General features: G+C 37.0%; 1 protein-coding gene across 1 annotated transcript in view; it reads right to left on the reverse strand.

Annotated features, from left to right (window-relative positions):
* Nucleotides 1–24,518, reverse strand: part of DENND1B (DENN domain containing 1B) — a 247,938-nt gene that overhangs the window by 24,363 nt on the left and 199,057 nt on the right. Inside the window, exons 15-19 of the mRNA XM_065878083.1 lie at nt 24,161–24,251; nt 17,570–17,610; nt 16,789–16,857; nt 11,813–11,869; nt 10,851–10,966 (exon numbers count right to left, since the gene is read on the reverse strand). Of these exons, the coding sequence (XP_065734155.1) occupies nt 10,851–10,966; nt 11,813–11,869; nt 16,789–16,857; nt 17,570–17,610; nt 24,161–24,251 (374 nt within the window). The remainder of the gene's footprint in view (nt 1–10,850; nt 10,967–11,812; nt 11,870–16,788; nt 16,858–17,569; nt 17,611–24,160; nt 24,252–24,518) is intronic.

The raw sequence follows: 24,518 nt of genomic DNA on the forward strand, positions 1-24,518 counted from the left end.
TGGATACGAAGAGTTAATATTGTTAAAATGTCCATATGACTCAAAGCCGGCTACAGATGCAATGCAATTACTATGAAAATTCCAACAGCATTTTTCATAGAAATAGGAAAAGGAATCCTAAAGTTTGTATGGAACCACAGAAGACCCCAAATAACCAAATCAGTCTTGGAAAGAGCAAAGCTGAACTTCCTGGTTTCAAATTATATTACAAGGCTATCGTAATCAAAACAGTATGTTATTGGTATGAAATATACATAGATCAACGGAACAGAATCACAAACCCAGAAATAAACCCATGCACTTATGGTCTAGTAAGATTTGACAAGGGAGTCAAGAATACTCAATGGTGAAAGGGTAGTCTCTTCAATAAATGATGCTGGAAAACTGGATATTCACATGCAAAAGAATGAAATTGCATGAATTTAACCTTACATCACAAATAAAAGTTAACTCAAAATGGGTTAAGGACTTAAATTTAAGACCTGAAACTGTAAAACTCATAGAATGTTAGAAAACATAGGGAAAAAGCTCCCCGTCATCAGTCTTGATAATGATTTTTTTGGATATGACACCAAAAGCACAAGCAACAAAAGCAAAAATCAACAAATGGGGCTACATCAAACTAAAAAGCTTCTGCATAGCAAAAGAAATTATCAACAAAATGAAAATTTCTCCCATTCTCATGGGATGGAAGAAAATATTTGCAAATCATATATTTGATGGGGGTTAATACACAGAATATATAAGAAACTCATACAATAGCAAAAATAATAATTATCTGATTAAAAAGTGGGCAAATGACTTGAACAGACACTTTTCCAAAGACATACAGATGACCATCAAGTACATTGAAAAGGTGCTCAACATCACTAATCATCAAGAAAATGCCAATCACAACTACAATGAGATAACACCTCACACCTGTTAGAATGGCCATCATCAAAAAGACAAGAGGGAAGGAATACTGGAGAGGGTGTAGAGAAAATGAGCCTTTGTGCACCGTTGGTGGGAATGCAAATTGGTGCAGCTACTCTGGAAAACAGTACGGAGGTTCCTCAAAACTCTAAAAATAGAACTACCATATGATCAGTAATTCCACTTCTGGGTAATTATCAGAAGGAAATGAAATCACTGTCTCGTAGAGCTATCTGCATCCCACAATCACTGCAGCACTTTTCACAACAGCCAAGATACATAAACAGCCTGTGTACAGGAACGGATAAAGGAAATGTGGTGTATGTTTATACAGAGGAATACCATTCAGCCACAGAAAGAAAGAAATCCTGCCATTTGTGACAACATGAATGAAGCTGGAGGGTATTATGCTATGCTAAGTGAAATAAGCCAGAGAGGAAAACACAAAGAGTGTATGATCTCATTTACATGTGGAGTCTAAAAAAGCTAAACTCAGAGAAACATCAAGTAGATTGGTGGTTGCCAGGGGCTAGGGGGTGAGGGAAATGAGGAGACACTGGTCAAAGGGTACAAACTTACCCTTACAAGACGAATAAGTTCAGGGACTGTGCAGAATGCTGACTACAGTTAACAACACTGCGTCGTATACTTGAGAGTTGCTAATTTGCTAAGAGAGAGAGTAAGTCTTCAACGTTCTCGCTATAATAAGTAAGTGGTAGTTGTGGGGGGTGAGGGATGTGTGTTAACTAACCTGACCAGGATTAGACTCAAGTGTTAGAAAAGCCACGAAGAACTTCCAGAGAAGGCTGCACACAAAGTAGTCCTACTTTGTAACTTGTTAAGATATTTATGCATCATGCTACTACTTTATGTTCTATACCAGGAAATATAATCATGTGTAACAGACATAAATCCGGTTCAGATAATAATAAGGTTCTATAATAAGGTTACACATCTAGTGACACTCCTGGCAATTTCTCTCTCTCGGGGACACTAACGCACAGCAGCAGGGACACCTACAAAGACAAGACTGGCCTTTCCTTTCATCAACACTAACACTGACCTCTGACCAACCTTAAAAGCAGTTCCTATACACACAACAGGAAGAAAGTCATCATTTCTGTATGCCAGGATGCCTGGGAGAAAATAAGAATTCGTCTAGAAAACTTGGGGACTTTTGAATAGAGAGCTGTTGTTACTTTCACCAAAAGCCCTTAAAATAAAGATATAACGAGAAAAAGCGCTCACAAAATTAAACAGAACAGAAAGATCTTAGTGATGTAATTACCGATGTAAAGTCTAGAATGGTAATACTCAATATATTTACCAAGTGGAAAATTTAAGTACCTTTGTTTTTGTTTCAAGACTTTGTGATGAATGACATAGCCATCTGTGGCAATAAATCTGAAGAGTAAAAGTATAACATTAAAAAGGTACATTTCAACCCAAAAACATCTCATAAAATACAGGGAACATGTTCACATAAGTCTTTATCATACCCTAGGTATTCTTCATTTTAAAAATGAAGTCCCGGCCAGTTGCTGAAAGAAGGAGTTGGTCTTGAATTATCTCTTTGAAAGAACAGTGTTCTTGAACAATTTTATGACAATATAAATTTCTCAAATATGTATTCTATTGTGTTTCTAAAAGAGAAAGGCAAATTTTATAACTATGAATTTTGTCTTGCGTAACCATTCTTTCAAGGAAAGAAAATATTACCTAATGGTCACTAGAGGGCACCCCTGTCATCCATAACTGGGGTGTTGGGGAGAAGGGCTGGCAGGGCACAGATGTAACAATAATCAAATTTGACATGTTGGAAATTAATATTATTTCAACAGAGAAAAATAACTTTCTTTAAAACAACAACATGGTACCCATATTTTCAAACTGGACCGAAAGGATCAATTCTATAAATTCGTGGCATTAGTGTAAATTAGACTAAATAGACGCTGTATCAAAGAGTGGCTTTTGGACAGACTGCTAGATAGACCATGTTTTCATTTAGGCAGTACTTTTTGTGGGCATCTTTTAATAGAAACACACTTAAATTATTTTTTAAAACATGTTATCATTTGGAACTCTCATACTTTAATACTTATACTTTCTGATCACTTTAATTCAGCACTTTAGCTTAATCATAATAACAGAATTCTCAATACTGAGCCAAAGTAAACAGAGTGCTAAAAATAAAAAACCAGGGTTTCTCTCTTTTTTTTTTTTTTGGCTTACCATGATTTGGTTAAATGTATTTTTATTATTTTGTACGATTTATATTATATATATTAAGTATTTTTTCCAAGTATCTGGCTCTCCTCTTTCATAAACTCATTTCTCCCCCTTCCCCTGAGGTCACAATTATTTTTCTCATTGTGGTTTACAGTCATTTTTTTCTTGGTCAGAAGAAGCAAGTGGCTACTTCCCTCTGTAAACCAACGACTATGCCATTTCTTTCTTGACCAATAAAGCAAAGCTATTCAATGGACTATAGTTTTCAAAGATCTCAACAAGCATGTCATTTTCTGAAATCTATTCTGTCACCTGAGAAAGAAACACTGTCCTTAATTACATTCATTTTATTCCCAGATTCCACTGAATTCCAATGAAGAAAAGTGTGTCACAAACACAACAGTATAAACCACACCCTACTAGGTGTGAACATCCCATCACTTAGGTGCTTAGGAACTAAGCACTTTAGAGAATCTAAATGTTTAACTTTTCTGGTAAATTTCACAGAAACAAATTCATTGGCAGTATTTTAAAACATGAGATTTATTCTGTGTAAAATGTAAACCACCTGACATCTCATATTTAAAACATGCTTACATACTGGGACCTAAGTTCCCATTCAACTGAAATGTGGCTTTCAAATGCCTTACCTGCAAGTCTCCACATGCCAAAAAAGGCATATACAACTTCTAAGCACATTTTTTAAAGATGAAATTACATGACTCATCAATTATAAAATGAGCTCATTGACACTGTGCTATATTCCAAATGCATTAGGATGATTTATAAACCAATAAACACGTAAGGACTCAAAAATACAGTTTCATTTGAAGTGTACATTATCACCTGGTACTATGGGTAAAAAATGGAAAAATCACATATATCATATTTTATGGCATAAACTTTATCCTTATTTCTTCACTCTAAAGAACTATTCATATCTCGGACTCTTAGTCTACACGTGAATGTAATTTGAAAAACAATAAATGGCCACTAGTTTAATAGTACCTCAGCTTATTAGGAGGCATTATGGCTATTGAGCATATTTCTATTTGTAAACACTGTACTTGGGTTAAAGTCTTGACTACATTCCAAGTGAGGGCATTTGTCAGCAGTCACACACTTTATATTATAGTACAAATGCAAAAATAACCTTCCATTCGTATTTTTTCATGCAGCTTTTACATAATTAATGAGACAGGTTGAAAATAAACCTGAGTGGATTGCTACTCGCCCCAGACATGCAATAGTTAAGAGTGATACGTGTGCCAGGGTTTTAATGGGGCTTAACGACAAAAAGCCTCAATCCTCCACTTTCACTCGATTTTGCTGCAGTGGTTTTGCTTGCTTAGGGCCATCCATCTGTTAAGGCTGTCTTGTAATACAGCGACACACTTGCTCGCCATTCACTGGTCTAGTTGTGTGTGTGTGAGCCTGTGAGAAACACAGACACACGGCACACATCACGATTACCAGAGTAAGTTAAGAAAGGCTATTATTATTAAATATGGAGCAGTATCTTAGGTTCATATAAATTTTGCATATTAAAGTTATTTCTCATTCTTAGAAAGTTTCAATACATTTTTACAAGCAAATATTTTAAAACATAATTTTAAATGAAGACTTAGTCTAGACATCGCTCACTGAGTCTACAGTGTTTTGTTCTAAAATAAAATGGATGAAAGAAGGTAAGTGTGTAGTCAAGATGAAAACGGTTCTGCACCATGGCCAGTGGCGCGGTATTCTCCCTGGACCCAACTGGCCCTATTTTCAATAAAACCAGAGGAGGAACCTTTCCCTGGAGTCCTGTTAGGCTGGGGCTGCTGCTGGAACTGTCATCTTCACACAAAAGGGAAAAGGGTTGGGTTTTACAAATGTGAAGCCTAATTGGAAGATCTTCATGGCTATACCCCTGACATTTATTTAAGCCTCATCAACAAAACGGGAAATAACCATACTAATTAGCAGACCAATACACAAATTACCATTTGTTGCGAGTAGATATAGATTCACAATCCATTTCAAAAGTAAGCTAAGTCATGGAAGCTTAAAACACCACACATTTCAATTTTTGTTCTTTTCTACAGTACCCAGATTATTAAATTTTATTTTTTTTTACTTTAAAATACACTCTTGGAATTTAAATGACCAAAGTCTCATTTTTCTCTTTCGAAAAATGGATGAAGATGAAGTGTTTCATTTACACAAATCTAGTTGGGAAACTGGAAATGTACAGTTCTTCTTATACAGCCAAAATTGACTTTTCAAATGGATAAGCAAACAGGTTAGGGATGAGGCAAGCCCACATCCTCTGTTTAGATAATCTGACAATAAAATGGCATATTTCAGGTCTTATAAGCTTATAAACCAAGAGATTTCTTGGTTGAAAACAAAAAGTTGTATATTTCTTTCCAAATCATAAACTGAGATCTAAAGGTATCCCTACTTAGAATGAAGACAGATAATTTTAGGGTCCCCAATGCTTCAGTGACTACAGGATTGTTAGTGACTCTGGAAAGAGAGAACAGAGAAGAAGGTCAGATGGTGCCACTGCTATAAAAGACCTGAAGCTCAAGATATGTGTTTATGTATAAATGGACAGCGGCCAACTACTTAGCGCCTACTGTGTGGCAGGTGCTTTACATACATGATCTATAATGCCTACAGCATCCTCGGAAGATGACACGGACTGCTCCTACCGTTTCACAAATGTAGAAATTAAGACTTAGAGATGGTGTGTCTGGCTTCATGCTCGATGCCGGCAGCCTCCTCCAAGTCAACGCTCTCTGGCTGTAAAGTCCATACCCCTGCCTCTAACAGCCCCTCCTCCAAGAGCACCCCTCTCAAAGCAAAGCATGAGAGCAGTGGCCAGGGACTTAACGTTCCAGAATCAGTCCGTCTGTCTGCTTTTCAATCCCTACTCTGCTATTTTTACTGTAGAACTTTGGGCACATTTCTTAACCCCTCTGCTCCCCCATTTCTAAATCTGAAAAAATGGGGGTAACAGTTCCCACTCTGCTTAGATTGTTGGGAGTTTTAAATTAATCCTGTAGTATGCACAAACACACACAGACTGTTAATCAAGGAACTGTCTCTTTTCCTTGCGCTTTCCAAGGCTGCTCCAGTGCGCCTTAATGTTATCTCAACTCGATCACAATTGAGGTTTAGAAAATAGTAGTAAGAACATCAAAATTATCTGGATCACCAAATCCCATAGGTATCTACAGAATCTTGCTTTCAAGTAACTGAATTTACCACCAAGCAAGTCTTTTAAGAGAATCTGGGGCTTCCCTGGTGGCAGTGGTTGAGAGTCCGCCTGCCGATGCAGGGGACACGGGTTCGTGCCCCGGTCCGGGAAGATCCCACATGCCGCGGAGCGGCTGGGCCCGTGAGCCATGGCCACTGAGCCTGTGCGTCCGGAGCCTGTGCTCTGCAATGGGAGAGGCCACAACAGTGAGATGTACCGCAAAAAAAAAAAAAAAAAAGAATCTGGTCACGTGAACAATCAAATATAAGATGCGGCCCAGGACATGGTTGCTTCCGGAGAAGCCAGTACTGACATGAGAGAGATGCTATAGAACGAAGGAAAGAGTGTATTCTAGGCTTATTTCTGCTTGTAACCTTTGCATCTTTTTAAGCAGTTCAACACTCATGTGAAAGCTGAGGCCACAGTGAGGAAGCTGAGGGGGCTCTGAGGAAGGTTCTCACGAGCCTGAGCGCTTCACATCACGAGACTGCATGGGGGAGACCAAATAAAGAAAGCCGACCTTCCCTCTCCTGACACAGGGATCCTTGCCAGGTACCTCCTCGGGACTGTGTGCAGCCAGCCCCATGTCCTGAGATGGTGATGAATTTCCTGAACAGCTTTCTAAATCTCTGCATTAGGAATCATGGTAGCTGTGCTTTTTCATTTTGGCTGCTAAGCACGGGACGGGGCCTTAGCTTCTTACTACACTTACTTTCTCTCTGCCGTGAATCTTCCCTAAATTAAATGAATTTTAATTCTTTATTCTATGATTCTTTGTAAGATATCAATTTATTTTTGGAAATAGGTAGAATATAAACAAATAAACATCAGTGTCTCTGACGTACTTATTGATATCTAGGTTCTTTCTTTAACCGCATCCAACTACTCCCAGAATTGCTTCCATATTTAATTGAAAATCTTAATGTGCTCAGATCCTCATATTATTACAACGTGTGGAGAGAGGAGTGAGAGAACATACTGATTTGGGAATCACCACAGAACACCACGCACATGGTTCTAGCATCAACTTTGTCTGCTCCACAGGACACTGGATCTTATTTTGATTAAATCAATGAGATTGGATTATCTCCAAAAAGTGAACCAAGGAAGCGTCTCAATACCAGACCACAAAGAAAAGGCAGTAGACTATGCCTGATCCCTCTTGATCTCTTTGCCCAAAGTGCAAATATTGCATCTGAAGCTTATTTCTGCTGAGGTCCTTTTGTTGGCGCCAAGTGGCTCATCTCTCCCGCGAGAACGGAGGCCACAGCAGCCCATCAGGGTAGGCTGACCTTAAACTTACCAAGCTTCAGATTTGTGGGACAAAGATCCAGCCTCTAACCACTCAAAAATACAGATTTTTCTTTTCTTTTGCAAAGATGACTTCTTGGCAAATAGCATTATAAGGCAATTAGAAACAGAGAAATCCTCTGAGATACTGTCACACCCCTTAAAACCCCTACTCTGAGAACTGCTTTCCCTGTTCGCACCCACCACCGTCCCAGTGTCTGTGGTAACGTGGTCCTCTCCCGGCCTCTCTGGCTAGAGTCGACGGCGCCAAGGATTGAAGCCCGATCCACATGGGCTGGTTACGTCCTTCCTCAAGAAACTGGATTTGGGAATTGTGGTCAATTTCTCTCTTTTCTTTAAATTTAAATAAAAAAAATTTTTTTTGGAGTATAGTTGATTTACAATGTTGTGTTAGTTTCAGGTGGGATTGACATATACACACTACTCTACGTAAAACAGATAACTAATAAGGACTTACTGTGTAGCACGGGGAACTCTACTCAATACTCTGTAATGGCCTATATGGGAAAGGAATCCAAAGAAAAGAGTGGCCATATGTATATGTGGTCCATTTCTAGCAGCTGTTTGAACTGAGGGCCTGCAAGCTCACCGAAGGGACAGAGGAGCTGAGAAAGCCGATCTACAGAATGCACAGTGAACAAACACGCAGAGAGAACAGACCAGGTGAGACAGACAGAGAAGATGGTGGGGTCGATACTCTCCCCCGACTGCTTTTCCCGTTTTCCAGTCCCAATCCCCCCAGCACATGGAGGCAGGAACACCTAGATCCTCGTAATAAGTGTCCTGCTGTTGTCGTATTTCACGTGTATGTGTTGGCTAACACTATGAAATTAAAGAAATAATTCAGATCTGGAATTAGATGACAATTTCCATTTGAATGTACCATGGTCTGCTTTTATAAATAAGCTGCTGACCACAAGTTGGCTATCATTGCAGAGCCCTATAACTTTCAGCTCCAAGAAGTAAAATTAGTATTGCGAGAAAACATGCATTCTGGCAGCTATGGGGAAAAAAAGTAAGGGTGGAAAGTAGCAAGGAAAAGAATTGCCAAAGGGCCCAAAATTTACCTCTTTGGTTAGTGTCTATGTGAATCTAAAGCTATCAAATTTCAATTATAGAAGAAATACAAGCAAAAGCAAAAAGTTAAATTACAACAAATACTGGGTTGCAAACGGTTGGAAATATAAACTCAAAAAATTTAGCTGTTAAAATACATATACACAGATGTATGTACCTATTTACATAATGGGACAGATGTATACAAAGAAACATATTCTGGGCATACACATTGCCTGAAACTCAGGTATTTATCACTTGCAAAGACTGTTACGCAGACATTGTCAGCATCGGCACAATAAATCTAAATATGTTGGTTTAACAAATTCCTATATACCGAGTAGGAAAATAACAATTCTCAAAAGAATAAGCCCTACTTCTTTTAATTCTTGTTAAAGTCATGTCATGTCCACCTGAAAACCATAAAATGCTAACTAATGAATGCAGACAACTACACGAATGGTATTACAGCAAATGATAGCCATGAAGATTCAGGGTAAGTATGTGATGAATGTAACTTATTATCCTGTAAGGTTTTCTATTACCTAATATAATTTTCTCTATCAGAAACTGTGTCTCTAGGAATTCAAAGAAAACAAACAAAAACAGAAATCAGTAATGTACTTTATAATTAAATTATCATAAAAATATTGGGCCACGTTAAAGAAAAGGCAGATTTAAAATTTTAAATATGAGGAGAGAAACATCATTTCCTTAATTTAAAACTGACATTTAGAACAGGGATTTCTCCAATTTAAGTGTTTGCTTTTTATCTTAAAGCATCCTGCAGGTAACAAAGACTCCCACATTTCTTTCACATAAAAATCTATTTATCATGATAATCTAAAATCTAATCTAATATAATCTAAGGAGAAAAATTAAGAAATTGATTGCAAATCCATCACGAATTTACAAGTTAATAAATGTTTCCCAGTTAATGGTGGTAGCCAGAGAAGTTTCCTACCCTTGTGGAATAATGATTTCATTGAAATAATTCAGGTCACGCAACCAGCATTCATGACCGAAACGCTGCAGTTAAGCATACTAATGTATGAAAACGTAAGCTTAACAAATGGATAAATCATAGAGAAGGCACTTTGTATGTTATAAAAACAGCCCCCTGAAGCAGAGATTTTTTTTATGTTTTTCCAAAATACCTAGAAAGGTGCCTGGCGCGTAATAGCTGTTGAACAACCAAACGAATGGGTCTTCTTTGCAAAGGCTGAGGTTTTAGCACCGCTTCCAGGGCCCTCTCCCCATTCCTAAAGACACAGGAAAGCCCTGCACTGAGTGTCTGCACATCCAGGGAGCTACCTGAGCACCGGAGGTGGGCTCTTGTCCAGCCCTGCCACTAACTAGTTACAAGACTTCAGGTAAGTGATGGGACCTTTCGGCTACCAACTTCCTCAACTGTAAACTTTGGTGACTGTGATAAATGAAGCTTTGCAAGCTGCTTCCAGTTCCATGGTTTCGTAACTATAATCCACTTGAGAATTCCTTTTAAAAGCTAGTTTTCTAAGACCACTTAAAGTATGATTTGGCATATGCAAATTTTGCTTCCTTAAAACAAGCAGCAACACACTTATGATGCAAAATCAGAGACACATACAGCTATGATCCTGGGCCCTTTCCTACTTTAGGACAATATTTTAAGTAGCATTAGATAGAAGCAGAAGCTTTAACTATTGATAGCAAATAAAATATCTAACTTTAGAAAAAGACAGACATCCATTACTTCATATTCTAATTTCTACAGATTACTTTAGCAGTCAAATCCCCACGTATGAGTTTCATCTTACTTTCGTAGTAAAGGAAGCCATCAATAAGCTACCCCGAGTCCTGGGCCACCACACACTGCCCTGTCTCTCTCCACTCACCAGGAGGACATGACCCAGTGACGTGTGTACAGACTGGGACCTGGACCCTGGGCTCCCAGGACCCTCTTACGTGGCCCAGACGCCACCTACTCACCTCCGTGACCGTCAACGCAGGGTTTCTCACCATGTGATAAAAAAATCAATGGGTTCCAAATTTTCCTGAAGAATTGATTGGAATTGCATGACTTTGGAATCTGGGAGATGGGAGGGTAAACAACCTCACCTGGGCAAGCTTACGCCTTGCTAGGTTTCTTCCCTTTTCACTGCGTAGTGTGTAGACGGGCATATATTGTACAGAACCAGAACAAGTCCCATAATCGTCCTCATTTTCCTACACGTGAAGAAGCATACAAGTGGTTATTCTAAAATACTCATTTTATTACTAAATTTTTTTGCTTAATAGATAAAGTATCCAATACAGATGCAAGTAACAAAATAACACTTGGGGTATAAGTTTAAGAAAACCTATTTAGGAAGAAAATGCATTTTTCTATATTATGAATTAATAAATTCCAAGATAGTCTGACTCTTTTGAACAATTTCAATAAAATTTATACGAAGATCGCTCACTCTCCATTACTACAATGAAAGTTTTAAGTAGTCTCTTCCCTCCAGAGGCAGAAATTCAAAACACAACAACGGATAAAATCTGCAAAGATATTATATGTAATCAAATCAAACACACATGTACATAAACGTAACTATTCACGTATATGCAATATTCACAGATTCAAATACACCTTTGTAAATTAAGAACATTCTTCAATTTAAAGTAGCTACTGTGGGAAAGATCCTATAAAGCCAAACGATGGCATTCCTGCCTTAATTCTGCACCAAAGATCATCTTTTAAAAAAAAAAAATTCTCAGCTTGAAGCAAGAATTTCAATTGTGATATCAAGGCAATCAACTTTATGAAAACATACATCCTGTTAAAGCACCTTTGAAGATCTTGGTAGCTCTGTGATAAAGTATGCAGACAATAAAGAGATTATTCAGGGGGTGCATATAGAATGGCAGATAGTTGCCAGAGGGCTTGTTATGTAAAATACATTCTTGAACAAAGGGCTAAGCATATTTCAAAAGTCATTAGAAACATAAATCTCGTGTGATTTGTAAGGCATAAGCTTCAAACTAACGGCAGAATCAAGGTAGAATGAAAAGCAGCACAGGACGTACCTTCTGTCTCAGCTTACTCTTCACTTCCTTTATTCCCTGCTTTGCATGGTTCTTTGCCTAGGAAATGATAACACCAGTGTCGGGCTCAGTGTGCTTCTGTTACATTTAAGGAATAAGTACATGAGATCCCATTTAATGAAAATTACTAAGTCTTCATATTATATAGAGAAAGAAGAAATTATAATCTAAAGCTCTATTTTCAGGGACACATACCACACACTATTACACCTGAATGAGGTGGTGAAAGCATGATTAGTCTCTGTTTGCATAGGAATCATACAAAGGCTAGCAGTTAGCCTATTCCGCCTCCTAAACTATTAAAAAACACAAGAGGCCACCAGATGACTACCGCCCAGCCATAATCTGAAACTTTGACAAATGGGCAAGGAAAAGAGAAAGCACATCAGAGCAGCAGGTTATTTGGGCAAATGTCTGGACTTTAAGAAACTCAGGCTGTTTCCGTCTCCTGGCTATTGTAAATAGAGCTGCAATGAACATTTTGGTACATGACTCTTTTTGAATTATGGTTTTCTCAGGGTATATGCCCCGTAGTGGGATTGCTGGGTCATATGGTAGTTCGGCCATTCTGACCGGTGTGAGATGATACCTCACTGTAGTTTTGATTTACATTTCTCTAACGATTAATAATGTTGAGCATTCTTTCAGGTGTTTGTTGGCAACCTAAGTGTCCATCATCGGATGAATGGATAAAGAAGATGTGGCACATATATACAATGGAATATTACTCAGCCATAAAAAGAAATGAAATTGAGTTATTTGTAGTGAGGTGGATGGACCTAGAGTCTGTCATACAGGGTGAAGTAAGTCAGAAAGAGAAAGACAAATACCGTATGCTAACACACATATATGGAATCTAAGAAAAAAAAATGTCATGAAGAACCTAGGGGTAAGACAGGAATAAAGACAGACCTACTAGAGAATGGACTTGAGGATACGGGGAGGGGGAAGGGTAAGCTGGGACAAAGTGAGAGAGAGGCATGGACATATATACACTACCAAGCGTAAAATAGATAGCTGGTGGGAAGCAGCCGCATAGCACAGGGAGATCAGCTCGGTGCTTTGTGACCACCTAGAGGGGTGGGATAGGAAGGGTGGGAGGGAGGGAGACGCAAGAGGGAAGAGATATGGGAACATATGTATATATATAGCTGATTCACTTTGTTATAAAGCAGAAACTGACACACCATTGTAAAGCAATTATACTCCAATAAAGGTGTAAAAAAAAGAAACTCAGGCAACTTTACAAAGTGCTTTTATAGGCAAACACGAGTCTTGTTGTGTCTATGTCATATACAGTTTTCCTGGAAAAAATTACAAGTCATTTAACAATTTAAAGGCTCTGTTCACGTTCCAGGGGAACCTGGCTCCAGCATCGGAGGCCGTGAGGTCCCGCTGTGGTTCCCGTGCAGTGTGAGTGAACTGAAGACCACGGGGGGCTTTCAGAAAAGCTCAGTTCCCACTGGAGATTCCCACCCACAGAAGAAGTGAAAAGAAATTCACATTTATTTTGCGTTTCCTCGGCGTTTGTGCGCTGGGTACCGAGCATGCTTTACCTCATTTAATCCTCACAACGCTATGGAGTTAGTACTATTATTATTACATTTTACAAATAAGGAAAGTGACTCAGAGGGTGTAAGCCTCCACAGCCTAGATTCAAATCCAGGTCCAAGTCCAACTTTTTCCCAAGAAGGAGGAGAAACTAAGGTTTTTAAAATACATCCACCGAATCTAAGCCTCACGAAAGAAATGGCACTGTGAGTCTTATTCTACAGACTCAGGTCATGCAGATGAAGCCAAGTTACTTCCAGGAAGGGTCTTCCCAAGTTCACGGAGGGGAAGAGGGGCCTGTTAATATCCGAAGTACTCAGCAAGCATCTGGCATACAGTAACTGCTCAAGAAATGTTCTGAACTGAACTAAACAGTTATTTCGTTATTGTAAATGAGGCAAAACCAAAACATATGAGACACAGCAAAAGATAATCTAAAAAGCCACATAACACTAAATTATATTTCCATGGTTCTTTAGAATCAATAGAGCATTTTCGCATGCATTATTTTAGTGGTAAAGCCACTGAATCTATTTCAAGGGTCCTATATTAATGCCTACATTCCCGTTAGGTAAAAATGCGTAATTACCCCCCTCAAAAATGTTCCTGTTCTAGTCTCCTCAAATTTGCACCTATCTTTACTCACATTTGGACTATATTCTAGTTTGCCTAAATAGCCTCTATCCTTTCAAAACCCACCTGATTCACACTCATCGTTCAGAAGCTTCCAATGCACAGAGTTGAGTGAGGCGTCAGTCATGGTCAGCTATCCTTGTGCTGATTCACTCACATGCCTGCTGTCCACCTCCCCCTCACTGACCTCTTTCAGACCATCCGGAAGGTGGAATACAGGATCTCTCTATCCTTTTCAAGTTATCAAGTGGAAACTTATCAACAAACAAGTATTCTCTGCAGAAAAGCACCCAGCAAATACGGCTTTGGCTAATAATTTAGAATGCAAAGACCTAACAAGAAAGTTGACTCAGAAAATCTTTTAGCCAAATCAAATATGTATTCACTTTGCTGTTATTTTTAGATGTATAAGAAGATATGTATGTCAACTCCAGTTTTCTTTATGGCTCCTTATTAGCATGGAAAAACAAAAGATAGAAAAATGTTCTAAGTATAGGACAAAATCATTATTTCCTTCAATGAATACATATTCGGTACCTCTGTAGTGCGTCCAAAGCACCGAGAGTCACACAGCAGTACAAATATAAAAGCAGGGACAGCCCCTCGCTTACTCACAGTGCCTGCCCTGCTCCAATAACCAGTACAAAGCCTAGATCATGACAGTGATTTGCTGGATGAATAAAACAGTTAAAAACATGGTTCCCAGGGTTTTTAAAAATGTATTATCTACAGAACTTCAAGGTAAATAAATCCTGTTATACCATACAAGAGAAATTGGGAATTTTATTCACAGCAATCTGTGGACAAAGGAGGAATTTCAGAGTTCATATTTCAGAATATGAGCAGTCTAGAAAGAAGAGTTTTAGGTACAACCATGAAGGTCACAGATTGACTTATCTACTTGCCCCAAACCTCTTGATTCATGTTCAACCTGATCACAAGACAAATGTTAAAAGTGATTAAGTATATTCTAAATACTCTAATTCGCCTGAAATTAATTTAGGGAATAATCTTCCAAAGAGCAGAATTTAAAATTTTTGAAATATTTTACTGTTCTGCTGAGCAGGGTTCAAAATAAAATACTGGTTAGAAGGATACACATTTAAATAACAAATGGGGTTTTGAATATGTGTGCTCTATCTCTGTGCTTTTATGGAAGCTATGAGTGAAATTAAGGAGAAGAACACGTATTTAGCAAAACTAAAATCTAACCTCTCCAAGCCTGAAGGAAAATGTTGAGCATTCTCTCAGGAATCAAAATGAAGGGTACGTGACTGTGACACCTTTTTAGAATCTTAAATGTGGAAAACGAGGCTCAACATTAGTTCGATTTTTTTTACATGGCAGCTATGTGCTATTTCATTGTGAAAAATTAACATCTCTTCAAAAACTGTATATAAGATCAAACCACCAGTATTAATTAGAGTGAGAAGGCGATCTACTCAGAGAGCTTTCCTAGCAAGGCTTTGAACAAAGGCAGAGGCTGACACTTCTAAGACAAAACGTCACCTCTTCTTACTTTTACTTCCTGATAAGGCTTCAGACAGTTCAGAGATTTGGTTCCGTATCTTTGAATCCACTCTGTAGATTAGCCTCGCTACTATAAAACATAACCTTTGAAACAGATTTTTTTAAACAGAAATGGTGGCTACATATATATCAAAATTGTAAGTCAGGGAAAGAGTGTAAGTTCTAAAGTTATCAAAACATATTATTCTATCATTAATTCAATCACATCGATTCATTACTGAGAAAGCACGTGAAGATAAATTCTTATAAAATCAGAACTAATGCCCAGAATATTTTTAGAACTACAGACTATATATACGACCTATTGAATTTTCAAAGAAAGCCTTGCTGAGTGCCAACCCACCAGCTCCTACAGGTCTCCTGTATAGATACCAGGTGCACAGACACAACAAGTGTTGAAGCAGAGGTCTGTCCACAGGTCCTGTGGAAGCACAGAAGAGCTATATAAACGCTTTTTGTGTGGCGCTGGGACTTTTTTTTTTTTTTTTGAGGGGAACTAATGTCTAAACTACGTCTATAGTATGAATTTAGTAGGTGGATAGAAGCCAAGAAAAGGACGTCCCCAAAGCAGCGGGAACGGCCTGTGAAGAATAAAGAGGCAGAAGAGAGTGCCCTGCATTCACGAAATGAGCAGACCTCAGGGTCTGGAAACACCAAGGCTGGGGGTTCGGGGAGATGAGATGGGACGCAGGAGGGGCCGGCTCCTGGAGGGTCTCAGTTATCACAGCAAAGAGATTTTTAGGTTGTTAATTATTTACTTATCGTGGTTGCTACTGGTATCATCATTATTATTTTACTACAAGCCATGGGGTATCACTGAAGAATTCTAATTTTGGAGAGTCAAAGTATCTTTGAGGGAAGAGAACTTGCCATATTTTTAAAAATGTTTTTCTACTTAAGCCTCAAGTGCACAATGAGAATTTAAAATATGTTGTTAAATGAAAGAATCAAATCTTTAAAAATAGCTCTTCATCATGGACTGTTTCGATTTGAGGGCACAATTTTGCTGGTAGCTTTGAAATAAAATGAAGAGCCGTTTTTAGATTATACAAAGGAAATATCCTGTCTGGACAATGATACAATTTTAATAACTGAGTTTGCTTCAGTCAATATTAACTCTAAATTTTTTTTAAAAGCTTATTTAAAGGAAAATAGAAAAGATTTTTGGATTTACATGTTTATCATCTAGGAGAATGTTATAAAATTTTACCAATAGAACTTTTAAAACACCAAAGAGAACTTACAAATTTATATGCTGTTCGCACAGCGGGGGTTGCTTTGGTCATTGCTGTGTTGAGTAGTGCACCTCCTTTCTGCAAAGGAAAAACAGAAACACAGTCCTAAAAATTTTTGGCCAGACTGTCCTGAAAACAAAGCATTATTAATAGTATAGAAAAAGAGCTTTACTCACAGCTTAAAGAAAGACCTACAAAATTATTTCATGTTGGATGTTTTCAAGCTTTTACATACGCTATAGTAATTTCACACAAAATGTAAACATTCTACTCTGTTCTTTTAATTGCCATAATAAAATCCCTTCGTCTTTGCAGTTTAGGCAGACTTGAGCAATATGACCAGTATATATTTAAAGTTTAATAAAAAGGAAATACAATCATCTGTTTCTCTGTTTGGTAGTAAAGTCTCAATCTGTGACAGAGAGTTTTATATTTTAAATAATCATATTAACAAAAGCACATTACCAGAAATAATAAAACTCCTATCAAATCCCACCACTCTGCCTAACTCCTTCTTCTGGAATATATTATAAGGTGACAGTAAAATCTTGCTTTCCAAATCAAGCCATTTATTTTGAAAACGGAAAGACAAAAGCTTTCTATTTTAAAATTTTCTTTATAAGTAGCAACAAACCATAAGCATAAAATAAAAATATTTAAAGTGTGAGAAAACATAGAAACATTTCGAATATTGCCAATAAACAGCATAAACATAATACTTGAACTGAACATTTTCCCATATATGTTAGAGTGAAAGAAAAGAAAAGAAACTGTGACGGTTTATTATTACCTTGACTGTATGCACCCATTGCTGATATGACCTCGAGTTCCCTGAAATATATAAAAATAAGATGTCAGGAATATCTGATCAAAAATAAATCCATAAACCAAAACTCATCAAGAACTAGCATTTCCAGGATTTTAGTAGGCAAATTTTATTTATCTGCAATATTGTAAAAGAAGCAATTCACCATGAGAACTAATAAATGCTCTAATTCTTAGGAAAATAGTAACTAGCACTTTTAAGACTACTTTTTCTTTACTCATATATGAAGATAACATGTTAAGGTATTCTATCTTCTTTCATTTTAACGCTACTTTCAGAGGGAAAAAACAACCTCTCTTTCGAAATCCAAAATCCCTACATCTTTTAAAGTGATTTTTTAATATTTATGTCTATGTTGTTTTGTAAAAGTTTGGCTCTTTTATACAATTAGGTTCATTTAAAACAATATTTAAAGTGTATAAGGAGTGGGAGGGAGGGAGACGCAAGAGGGAAGAGATATGGGAACATATGTATATGTATAACTGATTCACTTTGTTATAAAGCAGAAACTAACACACCATTGTAAAGCAATTATACTCCAATAAAGATGTTAAAAATTAAAAAAAAAGTGTATAAGGAAAGGAAAAAACTAGAAGGAAATTTAGAAATGCAAAGATCCTTGAGGACCAAAAAGATTCCTCTATAGTTGTTAGACATTAGTATTAACTGATAGCAAATTTTACTTTGATGCAATTAACCTGCAGTAATGTTCTGAAAATAGTCTCTAGTTTAAACCCAAATCTGAAAGGTACTACCCCGGGAAATATGGTAGTATCTCCTCATGGCTATCAGAAAGTTCAAATGCTGACACAACCAGTCCTAGTAAAACCAGTAATCATGTATTGGGCTCCAAATACGATAATTAATTCAATCAATAAGATGATATAAGAAGGCAAAAAAAAAAAAAAAGAAAGCCACACAACTAAAGTACTGTTTTATATCAGCTGACTTTAGTTAGATTTCATCTACCTTCCTGGTTGTTTAAATGCTTAAATACTCCCACAAGAAAAAAAACAAAGGTTACTCAGAGACTGACTACCCAGTACAAAGGATCCCTAAAGTAGACTGTGTTCTCCTCCTGTGCGTAGCTGTGGCTTTTTAACAAATGCATCACCTTGCTGTTATAACACAGAGGCAGAATGATCCTTAGCCCAAGAACTTCTTTCTAGCTGTTACCTTTGCATCCCTAATCAACATCAGGCAAAAAATTTCCAGCTCTGGATTCACTCCTATACTTAAAACTCTCTCCCTAATTTCAAAGAAATATCAAGAAACAACCCCTATTCTGAAAAACATCTCTTATTACTCAGCACTACACTGTACCTTTTCTGGAAGAAGAAATACGAGGAAAACAATATTTTTCTAATCTTATGAAATGACTACAACAAAATGTATCTACCTAAAATAGCCTATGCATTGCTTAAAGGGCATGAGTTTCAGATAGTGTACAGCCTGAACAAAATTAAAAAATTTTTATTTCCCTTGTAAAATGATGAAAAAATCCAAGTTATTCTATTAATTTATTTCTCAAGGAGATTTTATTAACAGAAAATAAACAGTATGTCTTTATCCAGATTATTCATATACTTTTACTTCTCTATTAAAAAGTCTCATCAGTTCATATACTTTTTACTTCTCTACTAAAAATGGTTGTGTGGAAATCACATATTTAAAACTTGGTTATTATTCATAGTATTCTGGAAAGTGTTTCAATTCATTCCCCAAAATGAAGTTAGAAAGTGGAAAGAGAAACACCAACTACTATATGATATAACTATTTCGCATTCTGGAACACTTGTCATTCCAGAAAACATATTTTTTAAACCTCTGAACCACAAAGAAAGTAACTATCATAAAACTTCAGAGCAGTTACAGAAAGGTCAGCTCTTGGAGAAAGTTGTGAGGAATAAAAATAGCTCATATGTATTCAGCTCTTTACAGGTTGCAAAGTGCTTTTGTCTGCGTTATATTACTTGAGTTGCATCTTTCTACTGTAAAAGAGGCCAAGCAGGTGGTGCCACAGGCAGAGCAGTTGGATGGGAAGGAAGTGGGCTTTGCAGTCCAGTGAGTCTGTGGGTCAGGCCACTCTGCCCTTGTGAACCATGCCACTGGGACTAGGTCTGTAACCTGGCTGCTGCAACGTGTAGCATGTGACAGCACACCATCAACTTAGTTATTCTGACAAATAACTTGCCAAATGAGGAAACTGAGGTTCTGATGTGATTACCTGCCCAAGTTCGCAAAGATTGCAACTGAGAAAGAATAAGAATCTAGGTATTTTAATTTTTGGTTCATTAGTCCTTCAATTTTTAAGATGGAAGGATAAATAAAATATGAGAAGAGTTAAGTTATATAGAGATTTTCTCTGAATGACTTCAAAGCAATTATATTAGAAAGGAAAGGGGGCTGCTCAAAGCTGATACCTAGAGGAGAAACAGCTGATAGAACCACCCGTAATAATAATGTGGAATCATGTGGTATAGGGACAAACAGGAAGTCCCTAAGTAACAGCTTAATAGGAAAACATGTAGTACAATTTAGGTAGATTCCCGGTAAAAAAAATTTTAAAGGCTAATTGTCTCTTTCAACTCTAGTGCTTTTAAGTCTGAAGGCTCCTATTTCCACAAAATTTATGAGACAAGCACATTATTCTCTGATAATGTGTGTTTTTTAAAAAAGGCTGTTTTTCTTCTCAAAAAATAAACCTAAATGCCAAAAAAAACCACCAACAACAACCCTCAGTCTTTCTTTTAAAGTAACTGGATTATGGAAATAATAAGCATTATTGAGGAAATTCTAAACATTGTACTTATTAATCAAACAAGTGACTTTCTTGCATTCAAGGACAAAATATCTTTCTCACTTGTGCAAAGACTTTCTCTTCAAATATATTTGCTTAAATTCCAGTAACCTGCAGTCACTTATCAAAAAATGTAAATTGTTCTAAATTGTTCAGTGAGGCCAGAAAAATGTCACTGAAACTAATGATTACTTACCTACCACCCCTTCAAATTTCTTTGGTAACCAGTCAGTTAAAAAAAAGAAATAGGATTAAATAAATACAAGACTGATCAGATTATGCTGGGAAACTAATGAAGAAACCAATGCTAATAATGGAGAGTAACCACACACTTCTATATAAAATCAATCTGAAAATGTGTCTCCTTTTTAAAGTTCAGAAAACTGGATGTGGATTTTTAATAACTAGTCTTATTTTAAATGAAAAAAAAACAGAGGTACAAACTACTAGGTACATTGTAAAATAAAACACTAGGATGTAATGTACAGCACAGTATAATATACAGCCAATATCTAATAATAACTTTAAATGCAGCATAATCTAGAAAAATACCGAATCACTATGTTATATACCCGAAACTGATATAACATTGTAACTCAATTTTTAAAAATTATGGGGGAAAAAAACCACGATCTTAACTACTCAATATTCCTCAGTTGCTTTTTCACAGACCGATATTTGTGTTTATCTAATTGCATCCTTTGTCCTATTTGTGGTCTCTTTGATGACCTTTTAACCGCTATGATATTCTTCCCTCTACACATTTTCTGATATTCTTTTTACTTTCCTCTTAAGATAAGGTTGAATGTTCTACAAGTCTCCCATGAAAGGGATCAGGGGTAACATGGATTTCCTTAACAGTTCTGACCACAGGGATTCACAGGACAGAGAAGCGTTTTGGAAAATCCACACCCATTCACAGCTGTTAACCACAGTTCTAGACCCAATGTGAATCGAGATGTCCTACATGTGATGTCCTGCACAAAAGCCACAGCAATTACACAGCTCCACTACACGCATATTCCTTTCATCATAACCATGCATATTAGCAACAAAAATAGCATATAAACGGCCACTGTAATGGAACAGAAAGAGGAGAAATGAGATGCATGTCTAAAATTTCCTATTTTTGCTTAAAGGAACATATGATTTTTTCTTTAGCTTCAGTGAATGTTGATTTCTCCTACAGTGATCTTTCTGAAGGTTTTATATATTAAAAAAATCTTCAAAGGATATTCAAAAGAGACAGGAATTTTGCTTTTATCCATCAGAGCAGAGAAGGCTTGAGCACTGCTCTTGTTTACTGAAGGTCTTCTAATTGAGAAGATCTCTTATCATAAGAAGGCAATAGATCACAGTTATTAAAGCAGGAGCTCTGAAGCCAGGCCGTCACGTGTGACCTTGGGCAAATTATCGAGGTGGGTACCCTCATAAAAGTAAGGCTACACCAAAAAAAAAACAAAAACAAAAAACCTACTCAAAGTCCCTCACAGGGTGCTGTGAGGGTTAAGTGAGATAATGCTTGGAGAGCTCTTACGAGAGCTTCTACCACATACTAACATTCAATAAGTATGAACATTTATCATAATTTTTACTGTAACTATGAGAGAAATGAGAAATTATAACAGTTTACTTTCTGAACCCCAGTTCGGTATCTCAGACGTATTCTCTCTCACAAATGTGGTCTAGATGACAAATGTTTGCAGCAGACTTCTAGGAACTATTTTTGGAATTATACATACACATATATCTCATTAGTAAGAACAATGCTAATTTTTAAAAGATTATTAGTTTTTTATTTCAAATTCTAATGATTTTGCTTTATTTTCTTCTAAGAAGAATCTCTATGTATCTCTAAGATAATAACCTAAAATATGATAATTAAAAGAATAACACCTGACAGCCAGGCATCATTTTCTAATGGACTTTCTTGCTGTACCTACTGAAATGAATACTTGTTAAATGATGCTTTCCTTTTGGATCAGTATTGGCTCCTTAAAGTAAGATAAGAGTTCAAAACCTTTTTCATTTTAAGAAGGAACAACAAAGTGGCTGGCATTAAGTTGTACTGAAAACGCAGCGGTCTCTAAATCAGATGCTACCTGGTCATAAATATTCTTCTGTTCTTTTTTAAACAGCAGGGCCTTCCGTGAAAAAATCTGGTGACCCTCCTCCCACCAGAAAGGCCACCTACCCTCTACTCTGTTACAGAGGGTCTGTGGACCAATGGTGAAGACTACAGAATTTCACTACACAAAAGGATCATAGTTCCACCCCATTACTGTCACACGATGTCATCCTCAATCCCATATAAGATACTAGCCCCACGGGTCATAGCGATAATGAGACGGCAGGTATGTAAATGCTGAGTAGGCGCCTCAAGCAATCCGTCCACGAGCTGACAATATTTTGCTCGTCTGAGTTGAAAAGTAAAAAAGCCTTATTTTAACACAAAAGTTCCACTGAAGCTACATTTTTATCCATAAGCTGAGGAGAGCGAGGAGCTGAACGATTCCACATTCAGCTCACTTGCTGAGTCGAGGAAACTAAGTTTTTCTCAAAGCTGAAAGCTTTCAGTGAAATGCTATGTTTACATCAGAGGAAGGTCCGTAACTGCTCAGTTCATCTGTACCTCTTATAATGAACAAATGACCTCAATGGTTTTTATACTTTTGTGGTGCAAAAGTAAATCTTATTCAAGATTAAAATTAAATTTGGGGAAGTTTGTAGATGAGGACTTACTACTCTTTGTCTTTTCACATTTTATTTCTCAATGCTAGCAACTATTTATTCACACACAGACCAAAGGTTTTTTTTTTTTCCTAAATTAAACCTACATATAAGTGGAAAAACTACTATCACACCAGGTAAAAGTGAACACACCAGGGATTATTTGTTTAGCCCATCCCAAATCTAGAACAGCACCTGGTACACTGGAAACACTCAGCAAATACTGGCTGAAAGAATGAAGAGGACATTTCAAGGTCTCCAGCAAAATTCTCTGCCAGAATCAGGACTACATACTGGAACATTATGTACAGAGTACCAGTCCCTAAGTCATTAATTTCCTAAGTACTGTAACACTGTCTGAATTATTTACATTTCAAACAGTGTAACTGCTCAATTATATTACATTAATTATATTAAATAAAAATGGGGTATCACCTGTGTGTCACACATACAAAATAAGATGCCTCCTTCCACTGCTTTAAGTGAGCACTTATTACAGTGACAAGTGTTAAGAACATGGGACAGTAAACTGAAAAGTCTGTTCCTAACGCTGCAGGGTCTGCAAAGCAAAAAAAGTAGACTTCTACAATGACACTCTTACTACAGAAGCAGCTGTGGTGTTCAAACCTTTCTTTCTGGACTACATTAAAATCTACTATACCAACAACAATCTCAGTTCTTTAATCTTAGTAGTAGATATCACTAGTAGTTTTCTAGTGGAGAAAACTAGTCAGGAGGCTGGAAAATACAAACTAATTGCATTTCTATGATATTCATCTCCAGTAATATTAAGAGACTATCCAAGCAAACCACTACCAACTCATGAGACCACCTTCAGCCTTGAATAACATACCAGGCAAAGTAACTTAATACTATAGTTCTTATAAGATGAAAATATGTATCTAAGACATTAGATATTTAGGAGAAAATAGTTGTTTATGAAATAGATTATATGAGACACAAGTGCAAATATCAAGATAATTGTTATTCAGAAAATGGATAATCTCACTGGAACTAGTCTTTACCTCCACAAAAGCCACCTGAAGTGATCTCTTCTTCAAATACATCAGAGAAACCCTTTCCTGCATTTAGTTTTGCCAGTCGACCATCGATAAACTGAAATTAAAAAGTGTCAAATATGTTAATTTTCATTTACTTCAAATATTTAATTTTTACTTACAACAAAAATATTAATAGCAGACACTCATATAAATTACACACATATGTGTGTACACACATACAGGTACATGACAAGAAAATTCTCAAACCACTGAAATAGCAGGTACTCCGCAAATAGCAGCTTATTAGTTAAATGACAAATGTACGGCACAGACTAACTTCATTAACATGAAACAAAACAGTGTGGCGGTGAAGGTCACAGCC

This window comes from Phocoena phocoena, chromosome 1, assembly GCF_963924675.1.
Source record: "Phocoena phocoena chromosome 1, mPhoPho1.1, whole genome shotgun sequence".
NCBI lineage: Eukaryota > Metazoa > Chordata > Mammalia > Artiodactyla > Phocoenidae > Phocoena > Phocoena phocoena.